The following is a 25,030-nucleotide window of genomic DNA, read 5'->3' on the forward strand; positions in this document are numbered from 1 at the left end:
GAGGACTACATTGGCTTGCCCCAGACCCCATTTTTTTTTTTCTTTTTCAGATACCCCGCACCTAATGGGCTGTAAATTCTTTCACACTCCACGCACTACAGATTGTGACCTGCCGAGGTCGCCCTGGCAGAAAATGCACAACCCTGCAATCGCTCGGCCAAGGGGACGCTAAGCCCCGACCCACACTTGACAACAATTCAGTCACTGGGGTATCCGACATGCAACATATAACATACAAATCACACCATTATAATTTCAACATGCAACACACAAAACACACCAATACAATTTCCCCTCTGTTTCCCTTTTACCCAACCTTACTGGCGGCACTCTACTGCAATCGGCCAGTTCCCTTCCTGGCGGCCCTCTGCACAACCAGGTGAGGCTTGATCAGACCTCGCCCCCCTTTTCCTTGGGGCCCACGCCCTTTCCCTTGGGCTTACCGTTTTCCGCTGCGGATTCCCTCCTGGCCAGTCCTCTTTTCTCTCCCGACTGGGTGTCTCGGCTCAGGCACAGCGTGGCGATCTCCCCCTACGAACTGGCAGGGTGCGCGCTGGAGATTGCGAGCGCTGGTCCTGGTTGCTCACCCGGTCGAGTCTGGCCCCTCGGTCCACCTTTCGTGGGGTGGGGACCCATCCCGGACGAGCCCCCAAAACTGAAGCCTTAGATTAGCAGTACCCGGAGGTCCAGCGGTCCGCCAACCCCGTGGCCAGAGGGGAAAAACAATTCCAGAGACTTCTTGGTCAGAGAAAAGAGATTTATTGCAAATCTGTGCACAGAGACAGTCAGCAGAATATAGTTTCTGAAATCTGACTGTGTTGTTACCATGTTCAGCAAGCATTTTTATACCTGAAAGCATTCACCCTCCTCCCATACCTCCCCCCCAATATTTGCTGGCTAAGGCTGCTAGCTAAGCACTTCCTCTGCTGGTTAAGCATTTTCTCTGCTCAGTAAGCACCCCCTCCCACCTTCTTGTACACGTGTCTTTCTTTTGCTAGCTAAGCATTCCTTCGTATCTCTTCTTATCTTGCATTACTTAAAGCAGAAGTAAAGCAGGAAACATCTTGCTAGTGGTTTTTAGTTGACAGCAGTTTTTGGCTAGGCAGGAAACGACCTTCTGACCTGTAGCTAGCATCAGCAGTTTCAGATAGCTGGTTAGACAGGAAACGGTCTCCTGACCTGTCTGATTTAGGCTTTGCAAATAACTGCATTTTTTGAGTTTGAGCCATCCTAGCAGAGTGCCGGAATTTACTATGTGTAGATAATATTAATGATTAACCGTTCCCCTCTCCCTTCAATAATACTGGCATTCAGGGGTCATCCAATAAAATTTGATGGGCAGTTGTCAGTGGTTGTTGGTGCCCAATGAATCTGGTGGGGCAGAATACAAGGAGGCCCAATGGTAGGCAGCACCATTTTAGAAATATTCCACTCTGCCATTTTAGGACTGTCTTCCAAGGAGACATATACCGGCTTGCAATGCCTTTAATGTACTGGGGTGTTTTTTGCTGCAGGTCTGGAGGTTATAAATTGAATTATAGAACATCCCAGGATGAATTCTTTTATACCAAATAACATAATTCTATATCATACAAAGTTAAGGCGAAAGAAAGGCTTTCTCCACAAAAGGCAGATTTAATTTGTGGATGGTGTGATCATGAGATGTGGTTGACCAATGGTCTAAACCCCTGCCTCCGCTTTTTTTAAAAGCCAGTGTCTCTGTGGGGAACCTGTTGCTCAGCAACCGCTGCAGGACTACAACTCCCATAATTCCCCTGCTCATTGGCTGCACTGCCTGGGGCTGATGGGAGTTGGAGTCCCAAGGGCTTCCAACTCTTTCATCGAGGATAAGCCTATTGATGGCTACTGGTTGTGATGGCTGTGTGGGGCCTCCAATTTCAGAGGAAGTATATCACTGAATGCCAGCTGCCTGGCAGACAATGATGGGAAAGTGCTGAAACCTTTTGCCTCCTATACCTGAAGGCACCTGGTTGGCCACCAAGAGAAATGGGACATTCTCTCGGTGGACCATTTGTCTGATCCAGATTTTGTCTAGATTCTCTGTGTGAAGGAGAGAGAGAGAAAGAGAGAGAGGAGAGAGAAAATCAGGGGAGGGGTTTGTTCTTTGAATATTTTTTATTGAAAGATGTGAGAGAACTCATCAAAAAAAATTGAACAGATAGATACCCGAATAACCAGCACTTTTCTAATCATGTCATTAAAAAAAAATTAAAACAATATATAGCACACTGTCCATGTGATATTTTAAATTTTAGTATAGTTTTAAAGGTTATTTTTTTTCCTTTTTTGTTGTTCTGGAGTGAAAAATAAAAACCTGAGGTTTATTCCTGCATTTCTTTTTCAATACCCCACGCTCCAAAAGAGATTCCCGCTGCCCCATTCATTCAACATTAAAATTTCATTTTCAATGGTTATATACTGGGAGGGGACACTGTTCCCTGTAGAGTCCCTGTAAAAAGGATTTAACTCCCTCCCCCCATGTCTTCAGAGCAGTACTGATGGCACGATTGTCTTTGAACAGGCAGGGTAAGCTTTTTTTTTTTTAGACACAAAAGTCAAAAAGAAAACCCAATATTTTCTTCCATTCACAAAGAGCTAAATAGGTCTTCATTTACAATATGTATGCTCACGTAAAATGAAAAAAACAAAAACAATGAAATGTGACGAGTTAAACTCTAATTATGTACATTCCAATGTACAACTCTGAATAAATTAATACCAATTTTTGCATATTTTGGGATTCGTATAGCTTATTTACACAAATTACCATTTATTCCATAAATATTATGTTTCTTTTAATTTTTTTTTCTGGTACACAGGTTGAGTTCAAGAAAAAAGAAAGAAAGAAAGTCAATCACACTGACTGTACCAGTTTCTAAAGATCACTGTGGATGATTTTTGATGGCCTCCCAGGAAAGGTGAGGAGCTGGATGTCAACTTTCAGAAGTCTGCTGTTCCTACTGCGCCCCAAATGAATGTCCAGTGTTCAGTTGGCCAGAGTTTGTATATTTCAGAGGAAAGAAAATTCTCCCCCCATTGTTCCTGCTTGAAAACAATGTCCGCATTTCATGAATTCCATCCTTATAGGTAGAAAGGACCAAAATGCCTTTTCCAACAGTGCTGATTTTTTATTTTTAAAAAGCTATAGGAACAGGTGGCCTGAATCATACCCTTCCAAGACCATAGTTCTCTCTATATATCCTGCTACAACAACCAGAACCAGGAGACAAGTGTGCATTTGGGGGCAGATGTGGTTGTGGGGCTGACCTCCAGAACCCAGGTCAGCACCAAAATTCTCCCATGCTTCTTACCAACGGGTGATGCTCAAATGTTGTAGTGTGCCTCCTTCCTCCCCTGTTCCATCTGGGTGCCTCTGTAGTGCATCACACCTGGGCTCCCTCACCCTTACTCTCCCTTATCTTAAATCCCCCCCCTCCTCCTTTTCTTAAAATAAATATTTATACTGTGCTGTACACACCTTTTCCCCCAGCATCTCCTGATCCCTTTTGGAGGGGCTGCCTCTCCCAAGGGTTAAGTCACTTGGGGGATTCCCTTCCGGGAGAGACTTCCCTCTGGGTGTCTAGACCACTGACCAGTCTCTGGATGTTCTGGAGCTCATTGATGGAATCCTTTAAGGACCCTTTAGGGGACAACGAGGCTCGTTGGCTGCTGGGTTTGTGAACGGGTAGATCCGAGAGCGGACTGGATTCCCTGCTGCTTCCGGGCTTTGAACCTTCTGAGCTGGCATTCAAGCTGGTAGGCAGGCCAGTGGTTAGGAGGTTGGTGCTTGGTGGGATGGTGACCGGGATCTGGTAGGGGCTGAAACGCAGGCGAGGACGGGCGCTGCTCAGAAAGGGGTTCCGGGATAGCGAGCTGGCAGTGGCGGCACTGGTCACCGGCATGGCGGATGCTGCGGCAGCTGCCGCGGCCATGTAAGTGTACGGGTAAGGGAAAAGTCCACCAAAAGTAGGCACCGGGATTCCCTGGGAACAAGGAAAGACAAAAAGGAGGTTATGGAATTTCACAGCTCAGAAAAACCACTGGTTGCAGAGTTGAAAGGAGCAAGCAAAGGAATCACATTAAATTACAGATTTGGTTCCATGTAGGCAAGCATGCGCACATCTTAGCATGTTATCTATTGCCCTCTTGGTGTTACAATTCATACCCTCCCATTCTAGAGATGGAAAAATCAGTCAATTTCTGCTTTACCTGTCGCAAGGGCTTGGAAGGCCCTGAAAAACTCTACGCGGTTTGCTGGGATTTTATCTTAGGGACAGCAAATACAGACATACAGGACTCCCTCTTCACATTACAACACGGAATTCGGTTTTCCTAATTATCTTAAGGACTTTTCCAACCTAATATTAAGTCTGCCTTGGATATTCTGTGCTGTATTTCTGTTCGTTGTTTATTATGTTCTGTTATTTTTATATTGCCCACACGGAGTTTGCTGCACGTTTGGCATATCCAGCCTTATTTCTCTACTGTGGTCAGCTTTTAATTTGCAAGCTCTTTGGGGCAGGGAATTGTTTCTTTCTTTCTTTCTTTCTTTCTTTCTTTCTTTCTTTCTTTCTTTCTCTCTCTCTCTCTCTTTCTTTCTTTCTTTCTCTTTCTTTCTTTTTCTTTCTTTCTTTCTTTCTTTTTGCTTGTGCGGATCTGGATAACAAATGGAAGGGGCTATGCAACTGGTGAACAAGCACGGGCTTACAATACAGACTGCTCCAAAGTGGCAAATGGGGCTCTGCCCCCCCCCAAAGCACAGCCTGCCTTCCACCAGTCCTTACCCTGCCCCCCCTTCATAACCATTCCCAGAGGGGTCCTGCCTGTCAGCTCCCTCCTTCTTTGTGTTGTCCTTGTAGAAGCCAGCAGGAAGGAGGATTCTGAGGAAACTAGTATTAGTTGCCTCTGGAACAGCTGAACATTATCCTGGAATACAGCTGTTCCTGGAGTGAACATTTTGAATAATCTGAATGATTTTTATCTACATAAATGGCAGGTAGAGAATCGGAAGCCCTTATTTCTCTCTCTTAGCTCTCTTTTTATTTTTATTTTTAATGATTTCTAGCTTTTGTCTTCTTCTGCTAATTCGATCTATGCTCGTGTTTTGTCTTGTTTCTTGATGTCCTCCACTGTGTGTTAATGAGGATACAAACAGGAAGATGATGGATGGAGGATGAAGGACCCCATATGAGAGGCAGGGAAGATCTCCCAGGCTGGGAGGCTAGAAGAAGAAAGAGAAGCTCCCAGTGGAGAGTTGGGTGGGTTCACTAACTTTTGTAGGAGACAAGGATTAAGATGTGCCCCCAACAGAAGGTCCCCCCCCCTTTTTCAACTTGTTCTTTTTGTTTTCTTTCTGTCTTCCTTTCTATTTTTCATGTGTTTGTCTTGTTCTCTCCTTTCTTTTCTATTTTCATTGAGATCAATTTGGCTTTTATTGTATAGTATGTTGAAAAGTTTCAATATTTATTTATTTTTAAAGAATTCATTGCCTCTGCCTGTGATTAGCTCTGACCTCACCTATCCTTGGCTCTGGGTTCTGCCCCCTGTTGGGCTCAATAAGTCTGGGAAAGAAAGCTTGCATTAAGCTGAACAGACAAGACTAGAAACATGATGGGTCCAGTTTGGGTCCTGCCCCCCCCGACCTTTTGTCTAAATGACATAGTACAACTTCCCTTCCGCCCCAATCCAGGAAAATCTCCTGCCTAGATACTAAAGGCTGCTTAAATGCACTTTGAGTTGCAGTGACTCAGTATGATTAAAAGCACAACTAGATCCGCCAGCAGATAAAGCAGGCTTAAAATTTTATGCAGAAAGGATGAATAAATAAATGCCTTGATTAACCAACTAATATCGAAAAAGGGGTTTAAAAAACAACAAGAAGGAACTTGCTTTGGATAGATAAAGTCAGGCCAACAGTATTGTCTACACTGGCTGGCAGCATCTCTCCAGGGTTTCATGCAGGGAGCCTTTTCCCCCCAGACCTATCCAGAAATGCTAGGGGGTTGTACCTGGGACCTTCTGCATGCAGAACGGATGCTCTGCCACTGAGCTAAAGTTCTTTCTGTAAGTCCAGGTGAGGATGACTGAATCTGTAAAATTCAGTTCCTCTCAGTCTTCTCATTTTTTTCAGATTACCCCATTCAGAGTGCATTGAAAATCAACAAGACGTCTGCATGAAATTGTCATGAGTGTTCCGCCTAAGAGATGCATTTCTGTTGTTATTAATATATGTAGTTTTGAGAGTAATTCCCCTATTTCCATGCACCACTTTTGCTTCCACTTTCCCATATGCATGCGTTGCCAAATCTGAAGAATAATGCCAAACATCCTTAACTTGTGCTTCCTAACTGAGCTGCAGCTAATCTTAAAAATCTGCCAAATTCTCTAAAGGCTTGCTATGTAGTTCAACGGCCACAACAAAATTTCATGCACCTTTTTTTGTGTGAATTTCACCTAATTTGTGTGCCCAAGGTACACATTTGTGCAAGCTATTTCCTCTAATATGAATGCATTTTTGTACATTATTTTCACTAATAGAAGCATTTTGTCAGTTGGCAGTTTACAAAAAAAAGGTAGAACAATAAAACCATCAATAAGAGGAATTAACAATAATTTAAAACTTCCCAATATATATATATATTGACAATAAACTAAAAACATATGAAAACTCTCATCAGCTTTCTAAATATCTGCATCAGTCCTGTTTTTAGTAGGTGCTGAAAAGAGTGCAGTGAAGATGCCTGCCTGATATCAACAGGCAAGGAGTTCAACGTAAGCAGTTTATATATATTTTTCCTATATAAATAAATACAATTTTAAGATGGGTTCTGCAAGGTTCGGTCTATTCATGAGTTAGGAGGGAATACATCTGAGTTATCTCGGGTTGGTTCCAATCTGATACAGAAATATAATGGCCCTTGTTTATAACATTTAGTGGACTCTTTTGTTGATTAAATTGTTAAATGAGCTTTCAGCCAGTTGGTTTTATCTAAATAAATTTGCACACTAACCATGATAGGTCCCTTTTATCTTAGATGTTAATCGTGGTTAGTGTGCAAATTTATTTAAATAAAACCAACTGGCTGAAAGCTCATTTAACAATTCTTCAAATCAGTTGACGGCTCTGTTGTTGTTGTGTTTTTTATGCATAGGGGGAATTCACACATGCAATTCTGAAATCACATTCTCGAAACGGGGCACCCCCCCAGCATATAAAAAGCAGGCATGTCAGAACAGATTGCATGTTTTCAACTGGGACCTGCAGCAAAAATGATAGTGTGGAGTGCACTTTTTCAGTCTTCTAGTCAGCCAGCCATTCCCTCCTGTACCATACTCCGTTCCGCCTTCTCCCCCTGCCACAAGCTTTCTAGTGCCCCACCAACACTCATTCTGCATTCTGTGGCTGCTGACCATGCTCAGTCCTCATTGGGTTCATCCATCATTATCCCCCCCCCAATATTTTTATAATTCTGCAGGCCTTGAGGCTTCCCTGTGCCTTCTGGTGTGTGTGTGTGTGTGTGTGTGTGTGTGTGTGTTTCCACTTTGACTCTATATGCAGCAGCACTCACAACCCGAACATTGGAAATAGGAGGAATAGTATCCTGGTAGCCATTCTGGATACTAAACTAGCACAAGCAAACAAGACAAAACTAAACAAAAGGAACCAATGGTCTCCCTTGTTATACTTCCGCTTCCTGTCCTCCTAAAGATGAGTGCAATTGCTACCTTTTTTGGAACTGCGGTCAAAATCCCCAGTAATGTGCGCATGCCAGCACTGTTAGACTGGGGCAACTGTTCCAGCCCAGGGCCCATGTTCCTTTGCGGCAGACTTCTGACGGCCACATGAGTCAACAGTTTGAATTTTACCTCTGTACAGTAGGAAACTATCTGCACACGCACACACATTCACACACCCAATGTCTCTATCCTTCAGCCCCCCTAGCAAGAGGCACAATCCCAGTTCAAGAACACGTTTCAGTCAGGCAAAAACACCTCAGGATGCAAAGCAGGGTCAGTGAGAGGGTGTGGCTTGGGGGAGGAGGTGTGGCTTAGAGAGAAAGAGGGTGTGGCCTAGCGAGAGTCCTGAGGGCCAGGCAGAGTGGCCTGGAGGGCTGCATTTGCTCCCCGGGCCTGAGTTTGTGCACCTTTGAGTCAGACCACCAGGTTCTGAAAAACAGGGTGTGGAGGAAGCCAAGGTGGGTCTGCTATTTTCTTTTCTGTTTAATTATTATGTAGAGAGAGAGAGTGGGACAGGGCAGATAAGAGTATGAATGGTGGCAGGGAATGGTGGCGAGAATATATGAGGAGGATGAGAGAGAAGTGGAAATAAATACTCACATTGCAAAAATAAACTAAAAATGAAGTGTGCCACGTGCAGAGGCTAAATATGGGTTCTAGATCTGAGTTGGCAGGAGGCTAGGCCAGATGGCAGATCAAAGACCAATAGGATCAACCTTGACTGCAGCTGAGAATGGCAAAGGCCCCAGATATGCACATCAGCCTTCAGCCTTTGCAAGCCAACAAAAGTAACATGACTAACGCAGCGCCTAGTTAGAACTCTGGCATGCGCCCCCACAAGATCCAGTGGTGACCACCAGCTTCGAGGAATTCCTGGAGGAGAAGCCTGTAGATGGCTACCAGCCATGATGACTATGGGCTGCCTCCAATCTCAGATGCCTCTGAAGACTGGCTGCTGGGAAATCAAAGCAGGGGGAGCCACAGCGGTGCTCAGTGAGGTTCCCAGAAGAGGCATCTGGTTGGCCACTGAGAAAGAGATGCTTGACAGGTCCTCCTTTGGCCCAACTGCAGGGCTTATGTTCTTGGCCCTACCTGTCTGCACGTTGCTGCGATAAGTAGGTCTTTTGCGGCACATTAAAAAACCAAAACAACTCATCATCTTCTAGTTTACAAAAGGTCCCCTGACTACGGCTAGCAGAAAAATCTATATGCCACAGGTGACCAGGTGCAGAGCAGGCGACAAGCCAGAATTACTGAAGCGCATCCCAGCACTGGCAGGTTCACCTTCTGGCAAAAGCCTTATCCCCTCTTGTGTTTTAACACTGCAGTGTAATATACCCAACAGGGCAAATGGGCCACTGCTCCACCAATCGCAGCCTGACCTCAGCCCGCCCTTTCCTGCCTGCTACCAATCAGGGAGCGGGTCTTGCCTGTAATTGGCTCTGGTTTCATCTGCTGACCATCTTCCTGCCTTCTTCCCCAGCAGTCTCAACAGGGCAGCACCCAGCACCACCCAGTCCGGATGCAATTAAATGCATTCTGGACACACACAAAAAAACCCTTCCAATTTTCAAATCAAACCCAAACGGATAGACAAAACACCTCTTAGTTAGAGCCACAAGACACTTATTTCCTAAAATGTATTTTTTTCTTCTTCCCGTGAGCAAAGAGCATTACAAAAGCAAGCACACCCTCCCTGTCCAACACACAGTCTTGTTTCAGCTCCTGCCGGGGAAAAGCCTAAATGGCCTTGGCTCAGTATACCTAAAGGAGCGTCTCCACCCCCATCATTCTGCCCGGACACTGAGATCCAGCGCCGAGGGCCTTCTGGCGGTTCCCTCACTGCGAGAAGCCAAGTTACAGGGAACCAGGCAGAGGGCCTTCTCGGTAGTGGCACCCTCCCTGTGGAACGCCCTCCCACCAGATGTCAAAGAGAACAACAACTATCAGACTTTTAGAAGACATCTGAAGGCAGCCCTATTTAGGGAAGCTTTTAATGTTTGATGTATTAGAGGATTTTAATATTTTTTTGGAAGCCGCCCAGAGTGGCTGGGGAAGCCCAGCCAGATGGGCGGGGTACAAATAATAAATTATTATTATTATTATTATTAGCTCAGTGACAGTGCTTGTGCTTTGCATGCAGAAGCTCTCAGGTTCAAACCCTGGCAGCACCTGCAGATTGGGCTTTGAATGTCCCTTGCCTGAAACCCTGGAGAAAGCTGCTGCCAGCCAGTGCAGAGAATAGTGAGCTAGATGGACCAGTGGTCTGATTCAGTACAAGGCAGCTTCTATGTTCCTATGATGTCCCAGTCTTGTGCTTCTAGGAAAGTCCCCCAAACAAGGGGGGTACCCTAATGACAACAGTTGTGTACTGAAGTCCTAATAACTCCCTCAGAGGCTTATCCGAGGCTCCTTAATGAGACCAGTAATGGTGGTGATCAAGCCAGATGAGGAACGGTCGAAGGCATCGGGTGTCTTTAGCCCAGAGATTATTAAAAGGTGACTATGATAGCTGTCTTCAGGTATTTAAAGGGGTATCATGTGGGTGATGGAATAAGAAGCAGGCAAGTGGGAGCTGGCAAAAGGCAGGTTGAGGTTGGTGTGGCAGTTCCCCCTTTGCCCTAAAGGATCAGCTTCCACAGCTGACTCCAGTAAAAGCTCATGGAAGAGACCGCCTTGGAATTCCTGCATCACCATGCAGGTTGCCTGGACCAAACTCTCAAAAGCTCTCATATCCTGCACAGAAACTATGTATACGTAGGTGGCAGCAAGGATGACACAGAGAAAGCTCATTTGCCTACATATGCTCATTCATTCCTACGCACCTTAAGAAGAGCCCTGCTGGATCAGGCCAAAGGCCCATCTGGCCCAGCATCCTGCCAAAGGCCTTTACAACCACTGCATATGGTCATTCATTATACCCATTTTGCAGATGCAGGAGTGAATACCAAGTCAGGAGGGCTGGCAAAGGGCCGGATTTGAACTGCAGAGACTTCCCTGGTTCACAAACTGAGCCTCGGTGCAGCCTGTCCTCGTGCATGTTTACTCAGGAGTAAACCCGCTGCTTGAGTTCAAAGGGGCTTGCCTAGGATTGTGGCCTTCATGCTTAGCCATGCTGCCCTAGGAAAAGACTGCAGAAACAGAGGAGCCTTCCTTATAGCAGGTGTGGCTGTTTGGCCATCCAGCCCAGCACTGCCTTCTCTGACTGGCAGTGACTCTCCAGTCTTTCCCATCACCTGCTACCCAGTCGCCACAGCAGCTGACAGTGCGGAGTGAACCTGGGGCCTCCCATAGGCAAAGTACATTGATCTACTTGGGTACCAGGCTGCCCAGGTTATTACACCACAGCACCATTAGCCATTTCCCCCTCCCAAAACAGGTCCCCGCACCTTGCTGCCTTACCTGAGAAGCCAACATGTGCTGGGAGAGGTGGAAAGGGAAGGGGGTGGCTGTGCCAGCTGCCCCTTGTGAGGCAGAAAGACCTCCGTTCTCCAGGCTCCCTCCGCCTGCCACTGACGCCAGCAAGTGCCCCATGCCCATGGCAGAGAAGGCCCCGGGAGCCATGGCAAATTGTCCCGGGTGGATGAAGAAGGGCTGGCCGGTGCTCAGGGGGTTGAAGAACTGCTGGCCGTGGAGCCCCGAGAGCGCCAGGCTTTGCAGGTGCCCGGCGCTCAGGTGCGGAGGGCTGTCTGTCTGCACCATCAGGGGGGCAAAGGACTCCTTGCTGCCCCCCAGGGTGGCGCAATCCGGAGCCTCTTTCTTGGATCCTTCCTGCTGCTGCTGCTGAGACGGCTGGGGTGGCTCTTTCCTGCGCCCCTCCACCTTGTCTTTCTCCAAGCCCAGGGGGCTGAAAATGCCCCCTTCGGCGGTGCTCTCTTTGGAGAGATCGCTGGCTTTGCCGGCTCTCTCTTTACTCCGCTCTTCGCCGCCTTGCAAACGGGGGCTGCTATGGGGGCTGCAGTTCCCAGGGTCAGGGCTTGTTCTCTTCCCTTCGGGGAGCTTCTCCAGCTCTTGGTCGCTGCCCTTGTCTTCTGCAAAAGGAGAGGGGAAATAAAATTAAAGAGGGCTCTTGTGCTGTTGGGGGTTTATTTACACCTTTGGTTGCTTCCAAGATTCAATCACATACTAACATAAGAGGAGCCTGCAGGATCAGGCCAATGGCCCAGCTAGACCAGAATCCTGTTTTCACAGTGGCCACCTCCAGGAATAATAATAATAATAATAATAATAATAATAATAATAATAATAATTTATTATTTATACCCCGCCCATCTGGCTGGGCTTCCCCAGACACTCTGTGAGACTTCCAACAAAATATTAAAATACAGTAATGCATCAAACATTAAAAGCTTCCCTAAACAGGGCTGCCTTCATGTCTTCTAAAAGTCTGGTAGTAGTTGTTCTCTTTGACATCTGGTGGGAGGGCGTTCCACAGGGTGGCTGCCACTACTGAGAAGGCCCTCTGCCTGGTTCCCTGTAACTTGGCTTCTCGCAGTAATGAAACTGCCAGAAGGCCCTCGGCGCTGGACTTCAGTGTCAGGGTAGAACGATGAGGGTGGAGACGCTCCTTCAGATATACTGGGCCGAGGCCATTTAGGGCTTTAAAGATCAGCACCAACACTTTGAATTGTGCTCGGAAACGTACTGGGAGCCAATGTAGGTCTTTCAAGACCCGTGTTATGTGGTCTTGGCGACCGCTCCCAGTCACCAGTCTACCTGCCGCATTCTGGATTAGTTGTAGTTTCCGGGTCACCTTCAAAGGTAGCCCCACCTTCAAGCATGACCTGTGTACATCCACACTCTCCCCCGCTGCAGTTTCCAGCAGCTGATATTATTCAGAAGCATTGCTGCTTCTGACAGTGGAGGCAGAACATAGTCATCATGGCTAGTAGCCAAAGAGAGCCTCAACCTCTAGGAACCCATATAATCCTCTTTTAAAGCCATCCTAGTTGGTGGCCATGACTGCCTCCTGTTCTGTAGTTTAACTCTGCACTGCATGAAGGACTTTATTTTATTTGTCTGAAATCTTCCAACATTCAGCTAAATTGTATTTCCATGATTTCAAGTGCAGACAGAGAGATACATTTCTCTATCCACTTTCCCCATGCCATATATAATTTTATAAACCACTATCATGTCACCTCTTGCTCGACTTTTCTCCAAACTAAAAAAGTCCCCAACTTCCTAATGTCAAAATCGGATTGTGCACTTGGAGGGTCTTACACAGTAAACCTCCTCCCCCAACAGATCAGCCTTTTTCTTTTGCAAGAAGGAAAGTGATGGGGAGGGGAATGCCCTGGAAAGTGTGTGACGAATGCAATGTTCTATCTAACCTCCCTGTGAACAAATCAGAATGAACCCTCATTAAATAGCAGGCATTGTCTCATTTCCCTGCAAACAAATCAAGATGGATACTCCATAAACAGGGTCATCTCGAAGTTCCCTTTGTCTATGTGTTGTCAAACAGAAGTGCACATTAACCAAATCTCTAGCAAGGGGATGTTGTTGTTGTATTCAAAGAAGTCAGAAACCGCTTAGGTAAAGGTAAAGGGACCCCTGACCATTAGGTCCAGTCGCGGCCGACTCTGGGGTTGCGGCGCTCATCTCGCTTTACTGGCCGAGGGAGCCGGCGTACAGCTTCCGGATCATGTGGCCAGCATGACTAAGCCGCTTCTGGAGAACCAGAGCAGCGCACGGAAACGCCATTTACCTTCCTGCTGGAGCGGTACCTATTTATCTACTTGCACTTTGAGGTGCTTTCGAACTGCTAGGTTGGCAGGAGCAGGGACCAAGCAATAGGAGCTCACCCCGTTGCGGGGATTCGAACCGCCAACCTTCTGATCAGCAAGTCCTAGGCTCTGTGGTTTAACCCACAGCGCCACCCACGTCCCTAAGAAACCGCTTACAATGGAATAAATCAGGGGTTGGGGAACTTCCACCCTGCAGGTCAAATATGGCCTCCAGACCCCCTCTTTGGTCCAAGTCCACAACCTGAGTGAGACAGGGCTGCATTTGACATTAAGCAGTTCTCCATCCTTGGAGCATAGGATGTCAGCCCAAGTCGGTTTAAAATAGAATGGACTGTAAGAGACAGAGACCTCACAACATATAGGAAGGGGAAGCCATATGGAGATGGGAATTCCTATTTGTTTATTCGATTCTTTTTAGATAGCCATCATTCTGCTATAGTGTGTGGACTGATGCAACAAACACTCTTCTGCTCCGTAATAAACGATCAACTAGCAGCACAGCTGATTGACCTTCCAATTTGAGGTCGCTGCAGGAGACTGCAAAAAAACAAAACAAAAAACCAACCCTCAAAGGAGTGGAGAAATATAGACAGGTGAAGAAGGAAATGAAGTGTGCTTAGAGCCGCTGCCAGGGGGCGATAGAGAACAGGGTCATTCGCCCTAGCGACTGACCATTCTCGCCAGCAGAGCGATGGGGAGAAATTATATATACTGTGTATATATACTGCTCGCTCTCCATTGCGTAGGCATAATAAAACTGGCCGTTTCAATCACTTTGACACCTGGAGAGATCCACTTATCGTGCAACGAAAAAAAAGGTGGGGAGAAAGGTTTCTTACTCCACTTTATTTAAAATCCATATTTTTGCACAAACAGTGAAGGGGCGCCTTCCCCTCGCCCTCTTTCCTTCCCCCAACTGGAAGAGAAATTCGATCTGTTTTGATGGGGGAAATTGCCCTTGTTGAAATGGGTAATTGGAAGAAAAATAAGATGTCAGAAGGATCGTATCTGTTGCTGGGAGTGGAGAGCAAGCGAGTAAGATGCACTGAAGAGGGAAAATATATAAAAACATCCTGTATCTGTTTATGGAATTGGAAATACACCGACCCACCAGATTCAATGAGGCTAATCCTGAACCTAAATGATGTTTACTCGGAAAGTGCTGTGATATCCATGAAAAATACTTCTAAATATGCATGCGTATTTTGCAGGCAACAAAGGAAAAGACTTCTTATTCGTCGTTGAGATCAGGCTGCAAATCCGTAACAAAAAAGATTTATCTGAATCTTGAAGTCTGAGGCAGCAAAATCCTAAATTTACTTCCCTGAACGCATGCCCCATTTAACTCTGCGGGAGTTACTTCTGAGTAGACAGGTAAAGGATTGCGTTGTTGAGTCTCTTGCCTTTTAAATCCAGTGGGTTCTATTTTGCAAATTTGATTTACAGGTTGTAAAACGGGGGGGGGGCAGGGGGATTGCAAGCTAAATCACTAAAAATGTAATGATGTTTTTCTTCTTTTCTTCCTCTCCCCTTTGAAAGCTCTCCAATTTTCTTTCTAAGCTAATATTTTTATTGGCTGGGAGTGAGGAAAGAGAGTTGAGTTGATGAGAAGCCCATCGAAGCAGACTCTTTCCTTCGACAGAAATAAAATCCAAAAATAAAAATAAAACCACTCTGGTTCTTAAATTAAGCTCAGCAATCTTGATAAGAAACTCCTCACTTTAGGATTTATATCTTAGATTAGATTGGTTGGGAAGGGGCAGGTCAATGCCATACGCTGTTCAAATGAGGTTTACCCCCAGGGAAGTATATTCCTAGGTATAAAATATTGATAGATGATTCTAATTAGATTTCAATATGCACCTTCCTGTGTTCCTAAATTATCATAGAATTGTAGGGTTGGAAGGGACCCCAAGGGTCATCTAGTCCAACCCCCTGCGATGCAGGAATCTCACCAAATCCTACATAGGTTTCAAGGGTTTAGCCCTAGGGAATGTTATTTCAGGTGCCTATTCCACAGTGCAATTCTAAGCACACTTTCCTGAGGTGTAGTAAACCAGAGCCACTGGTTTGTATCCAGCTAAAAATGAATCCTGTCCATTCATTTCAATGGGTCTCCTCTGAGCATGGCTGACGCTAGACAGGTAGATTTTCAGGGCCTTGACACGGCTTGGTGCTGAATTAACGCACACCCACGCACGTGCTGGTTAAAACGAGGCATCGCTCAGTGCGATCTGAACCCCCCCGTTCTGTTGCTGATTAAAAGAAAAATCATTCGATCTTTCGGATCGCAAGTACAAGAAGGTAAAATAGCTCCCCTAACTCCATTCAGCAATGTGGGAATGATATTCACACTGGCAGTCTCACAAGCCTGTTGTGAAAAGATGTGTTAAGCGCTTTGATGAAGGGGGAAATATTAATTTTGTTGTTAATCAATAGATACAACCCCATGGACACAAGGGCCTGCCTTCCAGTCCTGCACCTGTTTACTCAGAAGTAAACTTCCCATTGCATCCAACCTGGAGAAAAATATAGCACTTTGAAAGGCCAGGAGCTCTTTATGCGGGATCATTTGGGGGAAGCGGGGAAGCCCCATTGAAGCCAGCGGGATTTACTTCTGAGTAAATCATGCCTGGGATCAGCCTGCAGAAAGTAACAACAAAGTCTTTTGTAGTTTCAGAAGGGAAAAAGAGCCCCCACGAAGTTCAACAGGACCACACCACACATTTAAAGCCCATTGCTTTCCCCCCAAAAAAGAACAATCCTGGGAACTGTAGTTTTCCCCTAGCAGAGCAACAGCTCCTAGCACCCTGAGCAAACTATGGTTCCTACTCAAGATTAATTTTTTTTTAAGGAAGGTATTCAGAAGCTTTTTACCTCTGCTGTTCCGGTGGAGCCTCAAAGGACTGGGAGTTGTGCCCAATGGGGAGTGGAGCGACTCCCGGACGGGGGCCGGGTCACACGAAGACGCATCCGATTCGCCCCCATCCCGGTCTGCCTTGCACTGATCTTCGTACATCCGCAAAGAGGGGAGAGTGAGCTGTTTCCTTTCAGTGACAAAAAGCAGGCTTTAGTCTTAAGTTTGAAACAGATGGTCAGCGAGGTAGGTGCCCAGAGCCTCCTTCTCCGTCTCTGCCTTTTCGGTTTCGAGAGGAACAGCCGGAGAAAGGGATCATTGGCTATTCACTGGTAACTGCAGATATATATATACCTGTAACCAAACCTAAACCCGTGGAACTGAGACAGCCACATATTTCTCCCCTGCTTAACCCTGCCTCTACTTTCCCTGGGTCACATTTTAGATTATTATGCTTTTTGGGCAGAGACCTGGGCTCTGAGAAGTGGCAGGAATGCTGATGGCACTAATAAAAATACTGTAATAATATATTTTTTAAAAAACACACACACATTCATTGTTGCACCACCAATGCACCTATGTTTATTAATAGTTGTTTCTGTTAACTGGACCATCAGTATAACAACGAGCATACCGATGGTGCAGTTTTTATTAGGATGGTTATTAATAATATTCTGATTATTATTGTGGCTTTGATAAATTATTTAATAACAGTAGTAGCAATAGTAATTGATAAATGGGCACACTGGTGGAACAACAAATAAAATGCTGCTGCTACTGCTATTAATAACTATCATGTAAACATTTGTAAGTTAAGGTGCAGGTCACAATCCCACAGATGTTTGCTTGGAAGTAAGTCCAGTGTGCTTAGTGGGGTTCCTTTCCAGCAAGGGCTTTTCAGACTGTAGCCGCAACAGGCAACTCAAAGGCAGGCAGACTTGGTGCCCTACAGAAGTTGCAGCCAGCATGACCAATGAATGGTCAGGAGTTAAGGGGGTTCCAAAACATCTGCAAGCCAACTCCTGAGAGGGGAGTTGAAGGAGGAGGAGGAGGAGGAGGAGGAGGAAAGAAAAGGGGTGGGTGGGTGTCCTGCTTTTTTAAAAATCCCCAGACTTGATTAGTATTCATACATACCTTTTTTCTCTCCTGCCATTCCCGGTATCTCGAAATCCTTTTGCAAAAGGGTTGTTATCGATTTTCAGTTGGGTGATCTGAAAAATCAAAGGACAAACCTCTTTTAATTCAAGCATGGCACCTGATGGGCACTCTCCTCTCCCCAAACAAAGCTGTGTCACTTTAGCTCCTGGAAATTCCCTGGCCACCCTTATCTCTCCCCGTTCCCCGAGGTGCTAGGTGCTGGACACCCATTCTGAATACGGTTCACTTTATATCCCTCCCCCTCCGTTTGGGGGAAGGAAATTTGGAAGTCGGATTTTAAAAACAATAACCAAAAGCACTCAGATGATTCCTCCAGATATTAGCAATTTAAAATCACTTGGAACAAATCGGGATGAGGGAGAGAGGGGAGGGGAAATGGAAAACATCACCATATCCTTTGTGCCAGAACTCCCATCTTGTTCCTTTACTAAAAAGCCAACCCCGTAAAATTCAGTGAGGTTTACTTCCAAGTAACCGCTTGCATGCCGTGGCAGCTTCATAGCGCAATGCTAGCCAAGCTCCCGCAGAAGTAAATAGGGATACTTGGAGGGTCTGAAAGTCACGCTACTCCAGAGTAGCCATGGATAGGAAAATCGGGAAGGGGGGAGCTCCAACTGTCCTTGGACTACAACTCCCATCATCCATAGCCAGTGGATGATGGGAGTTGTAGTTCAGCATCTGGAGGGACACAGATTCCCCCTCCCTGATTTTGGATAATCAGTTTTTAGTTGCGTCTGCAACCCCCCCAAAAAACAAAACCAAAAACAAAACCACATGCACACACACTCCCCCTTTCCAATTCAACCCAGAAAGCATCTCATCCGCTCACTTTTATAGATCAGCTCCGAATCCCCTCCGGTTTAAAACACACCGCAGGCTTTATTAAAAACGATGTTGAGGTTTTGCCTGAATTATTCATCGGGGTTTAATGATAGGAAGCTGCTCGGCTCCCCGGCCCCAGTTTCTCACGGCCCCCAAGAGGGAAGGTGGCGACGAAAACACTGCCAGGCTGTTTAAACGCTATTCTTATCTGGTCTCGGGGAAAGGAGCGCACGCCAGGAGTATTTTTTTTTTATGGGCTCTGGCGACTGGCTACAGGAGACCCCTCAATTATTCATGGCTTGGTAATATGTCCCGCAGATACCGCATTTTAAAAATGGATGCGCAATTTTCTTGTATTTTCCCCTCCCGATACACACACAGACATCTCTCACTCTTTCCACGGTTTCACAGAAGATTATTGTTTACAATTTTAAATATTAGCCTGCTGATTACTTTTAGAACCCTACACACACACACATCCCCCCAAAAATGGTCCGATGAGATGCCCATCTTATTTTTCCATTATTTCCATTATTTGCATTCTTTTCCTTCTTTCTTTTCTTTCTTTCTTTCTTTCTCCTCTAATTTTTATTGTTATTATTTATTAAATTTATTAGTCACCTTTTTGCCATAGCAACTCAAAGCAACTTACAATATTTTTTAGCAAAAACATCCATACATTAAAACTAGTGTGCGTGTACACACACACACCATCCCAACCGTGCCAAAGGGTGTAGATATTTAAAAGCCAAAGTCCTGGTTAAAAAGGAACTCCCCCCCCCCCCCGTACCTAAATATATGCAATGAGGGCAACAGGCAAGCTTCCCCAGGGAGAGCATTTCACAAGCAGGGAGCCACCACTGAAAAGACCACAGAAGTAGTAATAATAATAATAAAATGTTCTCAAGACGAGGAATGGGGAACGCTTGCATATTCTGGTGGACTCCAGCTCCCATCAGGCCCTGCTGCCAGCATGACCAATGGTCAGGGGATAATGGGAGCTGGAGCCCACAAACATCTGGAATGCCACAGGTTCCCCGTCCTGTGGGGGCACATGATATTTGAATCTAGAGTCTGGGAATTATCTCAATGCACCCCTCACTTTCTTCAGAGGAGAGGCGCTCCAGCCCCATGTTCCATTTGCATTGCTCTGTTTCTCCCCCTTTCTCCAGCGTGAGTCTGCCCCCTTCCAAAGTGCTCCTTAGATTTATGTATATAGAGAAGGCGCCTCAGCCAGGACTCCAAGCAGCAACGCCAACCAGAAATCCATCTTTCTAGGACTCAGGGAAGGTCTGAGAACATCGTTCAGCAACTTTCCTCTGTCCTGAAATTAAGCCCTACCCATTTCAATCAGAATTTACTTTGAGGTAAGGGGCACAATCACCACATCTGCAGAATGGGAAACTGAGGCAGAACAACTGAGCCCACATCTCTTCAGTCTTGTCTACCCTGACTGGCAGCAGCTCTCCCTCCAGGGTTTCAGGCAGTGAGTCTTTGCCCCTGCCCTACCTTGCTATTTTTGCAGTTTTGGGGTGGGAGTCATTTGCACACCAGCAAATTAAGGTTGTGCAATTATAGGTGAGATGAAGCTCTTGCCCAACAAACGTGCTCCCTCCCCCATTTGCTTTAACAGCAATCATTTTGCCCCTCATGCGCCCCCCCTTGCTTAATATCCCTCTGATGAAGAGCTCTGGTGGACTCCAAAGCTTGCTCGTTGCTTTGCGCCATTTTGGTTGCTCATCATAAAGGGAACTTTGGGAGTTTAACCCAGGGGTCAGCAAACTTTTTCAGCAGGAGGCCAGTCCACTGTCCCTCAGACCTTGTGTGGGGCCAGACTATATTTTGAAAAAAATAATAATGAACGAATTCCTATGCCCCACAAATAACCCAGAGATACAGTTTAAATAAAAGCACACATTCTACTCATGTAAAAACACCAGGCAGGCCCCACAAATAACCCAGAGATGCATTTTAAATAAAAGGACACATTCTACTCATGTAAAAACACACTGATTCCCAGACCATCCGTGGGTCGGATTAAGAAGGCGATTGGGCCGGATCCAGCCCCCGGGCCTTAGTTTGCCTACCCATGGTTTAACCCTTAGCTGTGCCTGCTAACGTAACCTGACCCCTTCCCTCTCTTTAAGTTTATGTGGTGGGGTTTTTCTTTCCATGCAGAGACCATTGGCAGAGACATCATCCCTGCAGTGATGTAAATGTTGTGAGGTAGGTGAGGAACTACATGCAAACCTCAGGGTGGTTTTGAAACAGATCAATGAAGATTTCAGACTCCCCCGCTCCCAGCCTAAATTATATTCCTAAAATGAAGGGAAAGGGCTGTGGGTCAGCGGTAGGTTCATTCCTCAATGGCATCTTCGGGTAAGGCTACGAGAGGCTTCCTGCTTTAAATCCTGGAAAGCCATTGCCAGTCACTGAGCTACAGGGTCCAGCGGTTTGATTCACTATAAGGCAGCTCCCATGTTCCTAGATGGGAGAGAGCTGCCTGAGGAGTTTAACCAGGAACACATTATTGTATGGGAGGACCATTAGCTCTAGTACATAAAACAAATGTCCTTGGCTCGGAATTATTTAACTTTCAAGCGCTTTCCTTTCTCAACCCGGCTCTGGACGGTGGATCTCAGGGTTGTAATAAAAACGCAAAGTAGATCCCGCAAGCCTGACATCTGCTATACCTCTAAACATCAAATGCTAGGCATTTTTTATTTCTCCAGCTCTCCCTCTCTTCCTCTCTCTATCTCTCTCTCTCTCTCTCTCTCTCTCTCACACACACACACACACACACACATACAGCTGGTCCCACCCACTGCCTTGCAGGATTAATTGACAGCCAGTACAGAGCACCCTGGTGGGCCTGTTTGCCTCGTAAAGTTTATGGCAAAGTTCATAATCGATTAACGATTGCTCAAAAACAGGCCCCCATCGAGGAGAGCGACCTGAGGCAAAATAACAGGCCCAGGCTCTCCCTAGCAAGGGACTGAGCAGGGAAGTGAGAGGGGGGAAGAAGAAGCTCTATCTCAGGACAAGAACTGGTGTCCTTGCCTCCATTCCGAATAAAGACACCAAAACCAGTTACGCAGATATGGGCCTGTTTGCTTGTTCCCTGCTAAGGCCCTAGCTCAGTGATGGAGCATCTGCTTTTCATGCAGAAAGCCTGTCCAGGTAGGCCTGAACTTGTCCCCCTACCTGAAACTGTTGCGATGGTACTTAGAAAAATGAGCCAGTGCTCTGACTCAGTTTAAGGGACATTCCTAAATCTAGTTTCTGCGATTTGGTTTTAGAACTGCAGTTTGAGAAGCTGACTGAGGAACTGAAGTGGCTTAAGAAGAGACTGCACAGAGAGAGAGTCTCGCCCCCCCCCTCCCTCCACATACAACCCCCACCCCACATACATGAAGGCTAAGATGCAATGCTTAGCTGCAAAGCCTACACATTTTCCTGCGAGGAAACCTTGAGGAACACAATTGGGCTTCCTTCCAAGTAAACGCAGGTGGGATCAGGCTGTGCACATCTGCCCTGTCATCGGATCCTATGTGTGTTTACTCAGGAGTATGTCCCACTGGTTGCAATGGGGCCTCCGCTTTGGACGTGTGGTGAGAAAGGTGGAATATCACCATCAGAGTAATGTGTGGCTATGTAATTCTTTGACTTAAAAAATGGGATCTATCAAGGCACGTACGGAAGAGATATGGGAGTTGCAACATTTCCTCCTTTGTTTTGGACCAATTATTCCCTCCGCCCCCCCGCCCCCTCCCAAAAGAAGAAATCTGTAATAATACAATCTTATTAGCCACTTAGTGAATTAGTGCAATGTTTCAAACACAGAATCATAGAATTGTAGAGTTGGAAGGTATAAAGAAGAAATAAATTAATTTATGGAAGGGGGGGCGTTATCTTTATAATCCATGTGAATTTGAACTGTAAGCTCCTAGAGGGCAGAGAGCTGTCTTCTTCTTTTTTAAGCTTGTGCATCTGCTGAATAATTGAATGCATCAATGGAGTTTTAAACCCAGCCTTTTCTCTGGGAAAATGTGACTGACATACAGTATGTGATTTTCCCTCCCTGTCCCACAGGTGTTATTGTCCCTGTGTGGTAGACTTTGAGGCTGATAGAGATTGCTCCAAGTTCGCTCAGCTCACTAGCTATGAAGCTAAGAGGAAATTTAATCCCTGCTCGCCAGCTTCAGATCATGAAGCAATAGCTGGATTGCCATAAATTGCAAGGGTCCAAATGGGGTCCGTAATGTGGTGGTGGCATAGGAACATGTCGTGAATTATTTTGACTTTAAAAGAATGGGAGGGGGAACAAATTAATGGAAGGCAAGTCTATTCAGAATGCTAGCAAAACAAAACCTCCAGATGCAATGGCAGTCTATCTGTGTCGCTTACCTTGTCGTTTTGATAAGCAGTCACTGCTATGAAGTCCGTTTCGGGAAACACATAAGTTCGAAAAGTGCTGTAGGGTAACTTGAGAATGTCATTGGCCCGAACTATATGGAATCTTGGTTGATATTTATGCATCGAATTAAGGATGGTCTATATTTCAGAGAAAGGCAGGGGAGAGAGAGAGAGAAGAGGCAGTTAAAATCCAGGCAACAAACAAAACAAATATATTTGGCAAATTCACTTTTTTAATATATATAGTAGGTTTGTTTTTCTTTAAAAAAATAATCACCCTTTTCCTCTTCCCAATTGATATTTATACATATATTTATATAGAAAGTCACATTTGGAGGCAAGTTAAAAGGGTGGTGGTAATGGAAAGGGCGGGCAGGCTGCAGTCCTATAACAAAGGAGCAAAAAAACCTGCCTTGATCCATTTAGCTCAGTATTGTCCACACTGACGGGCAGCAGCTCTCCAGAGTTTCAGGCAGGAAACTCTCCCATCCCTATCTGGGGAGGCCGATAGTTGAACCCGAGATCTTCTACATGCAATGCAGATGCTCTAGCACTTAGCCAAAGCCTTCACTCCCAGCTTGGAAAATGAATCCTGCATTCTGAGCCCACTTACTCCTGCAAGTAAGCTCTATTGAACTCAAGGCTTCCCTTCCGTGTAAATTCTCATAGGCTCAGGCAAGCAATCCCAGTAAAACAAAAAGCAGTGAATTAGGTTACCTAGATTTTCTACCATAATCTTATCCTGGAATTTTGTTGTTCTCCCTTTTTTTGCAGGAGGTGGGGAGGTATAACAACAACACTGTAGCAGCAGCAACAACAACAACACAATCAATTCACAGAAAGGCTTAAGATTTTGACTGCTGGTTCACTTTAAAACAAAAGTGCCTAAGGTTCAGGAGAAAGAACTGATCATGTTTTAAAAGACAAAGTGTGTTTTGTATATGCTGTTTTACACTTTGTGGGTTTATATACGCTGCACACTTTCGGAAGTTGCTATGGCCTGATGCAAGACAAAAGAGCAAAGGTGTTGAATGTAATGGGTCTTCATAAATGTAAAATATACTCCTGTGCATTTGATCCGGAAATTAATATTCCAGGCTTCAGCAGCATTTACACCCAAAGCGAAGGCTGCAATCCTATTCACAGTTACCTGGGAATATGCCCCTCTGAACTCAATGGGGCTTACTTCTGAATATACATTTATATGACTGTGGTATAAAAGTATGCTGAGTCTCAAACCTGTTTAAGTTTGTATATGTGTGTGTGTGTGTTTTGCTATAAGTCCAGCAAAAGAGACATAATTCTTTGCAACACTATTCTACAGCTGTTTTTAAATAGTTTGATACCAGATGAAACACACACACATAATTGTAAGGCAAATTTGTTTCCCCCCCAAAAGGCCAATTCAGTCGCTTGACAAATAGATAATATTATTGGAAGGAAATATAGGTTATTTTAGCAGGACATTCAAAGGGAGTCAGTTGGGTTTGCGTTTTGTCCACACACAGAAGTGTCCAGCAGTCCCACAAATAAAACAAAGGGGAAAAAATAAAAAAAGCTGTTTTTCTTTCAGCACTAATAATGGTAACGATAATAAGATAATAATAAAGGGCAGGTAAACTAATGAAGTAATCCCTTTCAGACCCCATTTAATTAAATGGGAGAATTTTAAGCACAAACGTCATACTGACCCCATGAAACTCAATGGTGGGACATAGAAATGTTTTGTTATCTCTGGATCGTATCTGAAGTGGGGAGGTATTCAAAGAGCAAGTGCCAAACATGTCCATTTTTCCTGGCACCCCCAGCATCTGGGTGGTATACATATTTACTCAGAAGTAAGTCCCAGGAAACTAAACTAAATAAAATAACTTAAGAGTATTCCTACATACGTTTGACAACTTCAGCTCCATTGTATTCGGTGGCCTAACTCCCATGTCAGTGAGCATAGGGTGCTGTCTTTACTCCTGAGTAAACTGAGTAGATTGCCTCTCTAGTTTTAAACGAAGTTTACTTCCATGTAAGGGTGTAATTCTTTCAGCAGTTTCAAAGGAGTAGATCCTATTTTGCTCTTTGGACACCTAGAAGCACGGGATTGCATCCAGCTAAATGCTACCGGAGCTTATAATGTCCATTAATTCCAATGGGTCTACTCTGAGAATGACTAACGTTGGCTACAACCTTTGGTTAGGAACCTACTTAACGGTGGCAGGTGACTAACCTCTCTCCCCCCACACACCTCAAACGTATTGCCAAAGGTACTGCCATA

At 45.4% G+C, this 25,030-nt stretch overlaps 1 protein-coding gene across 1 annotated transcript in view; it reads right to left on the reverse strand.

Annotated features, from left to right (window-relative positions):
• Window positions 1-2,117: 2,117 nt before the first annotated feature.
• TBX2 (T-box transcription factor 2) overlaps window positions 2,118-25,030 on the reverse strand; it is a 34,368-nt gene continuing 11,455 nt past the window's right edge. Inside the window, exons 3-7 of the mRNA XM_053366478.1 lie at window positions 22,753-22,899; window positions 17,500-17,576; window positions 16,386-16,555; window positions 11,161-11,789; window positions 2,118-4,004 (exon numbers count right to left, since the gene is read on the reverse strand). Coding sequence (XP_053222453.1) covers window positions 3,558-4,004; window positions 11,161-11,789; window positions 16,386-16,555; window positions 17,500-17,576; window positions 22,753-22,899 — 1,470 coding nt within the window. The 3' untranslated portion in view covers window positions 2,118-3,557. The remainder of the gene's footprint in view (window positions 4,005-11,160; window positions 11,790-16,385; window positions 16,556-17,499; window positions 17,577-22,752; window positions 22,900-25,030) is intronic.

This window comes from Podarcis raffonei, chromosome 15 (genome assembly GCF_027172205.1).
Source record: "Podarcis raffonei isolate rPodRaf1 chromosome 15, rPodRaf1.pri, whole genome shotgun sequence".
NCBI classification, from domain to species: domain Eukaryota; kingdom Metazoa; phylum Chordata; class Lepidosauria; order Squamata; family Lacertidae; genus Podarcis; species Podarcis raffonei.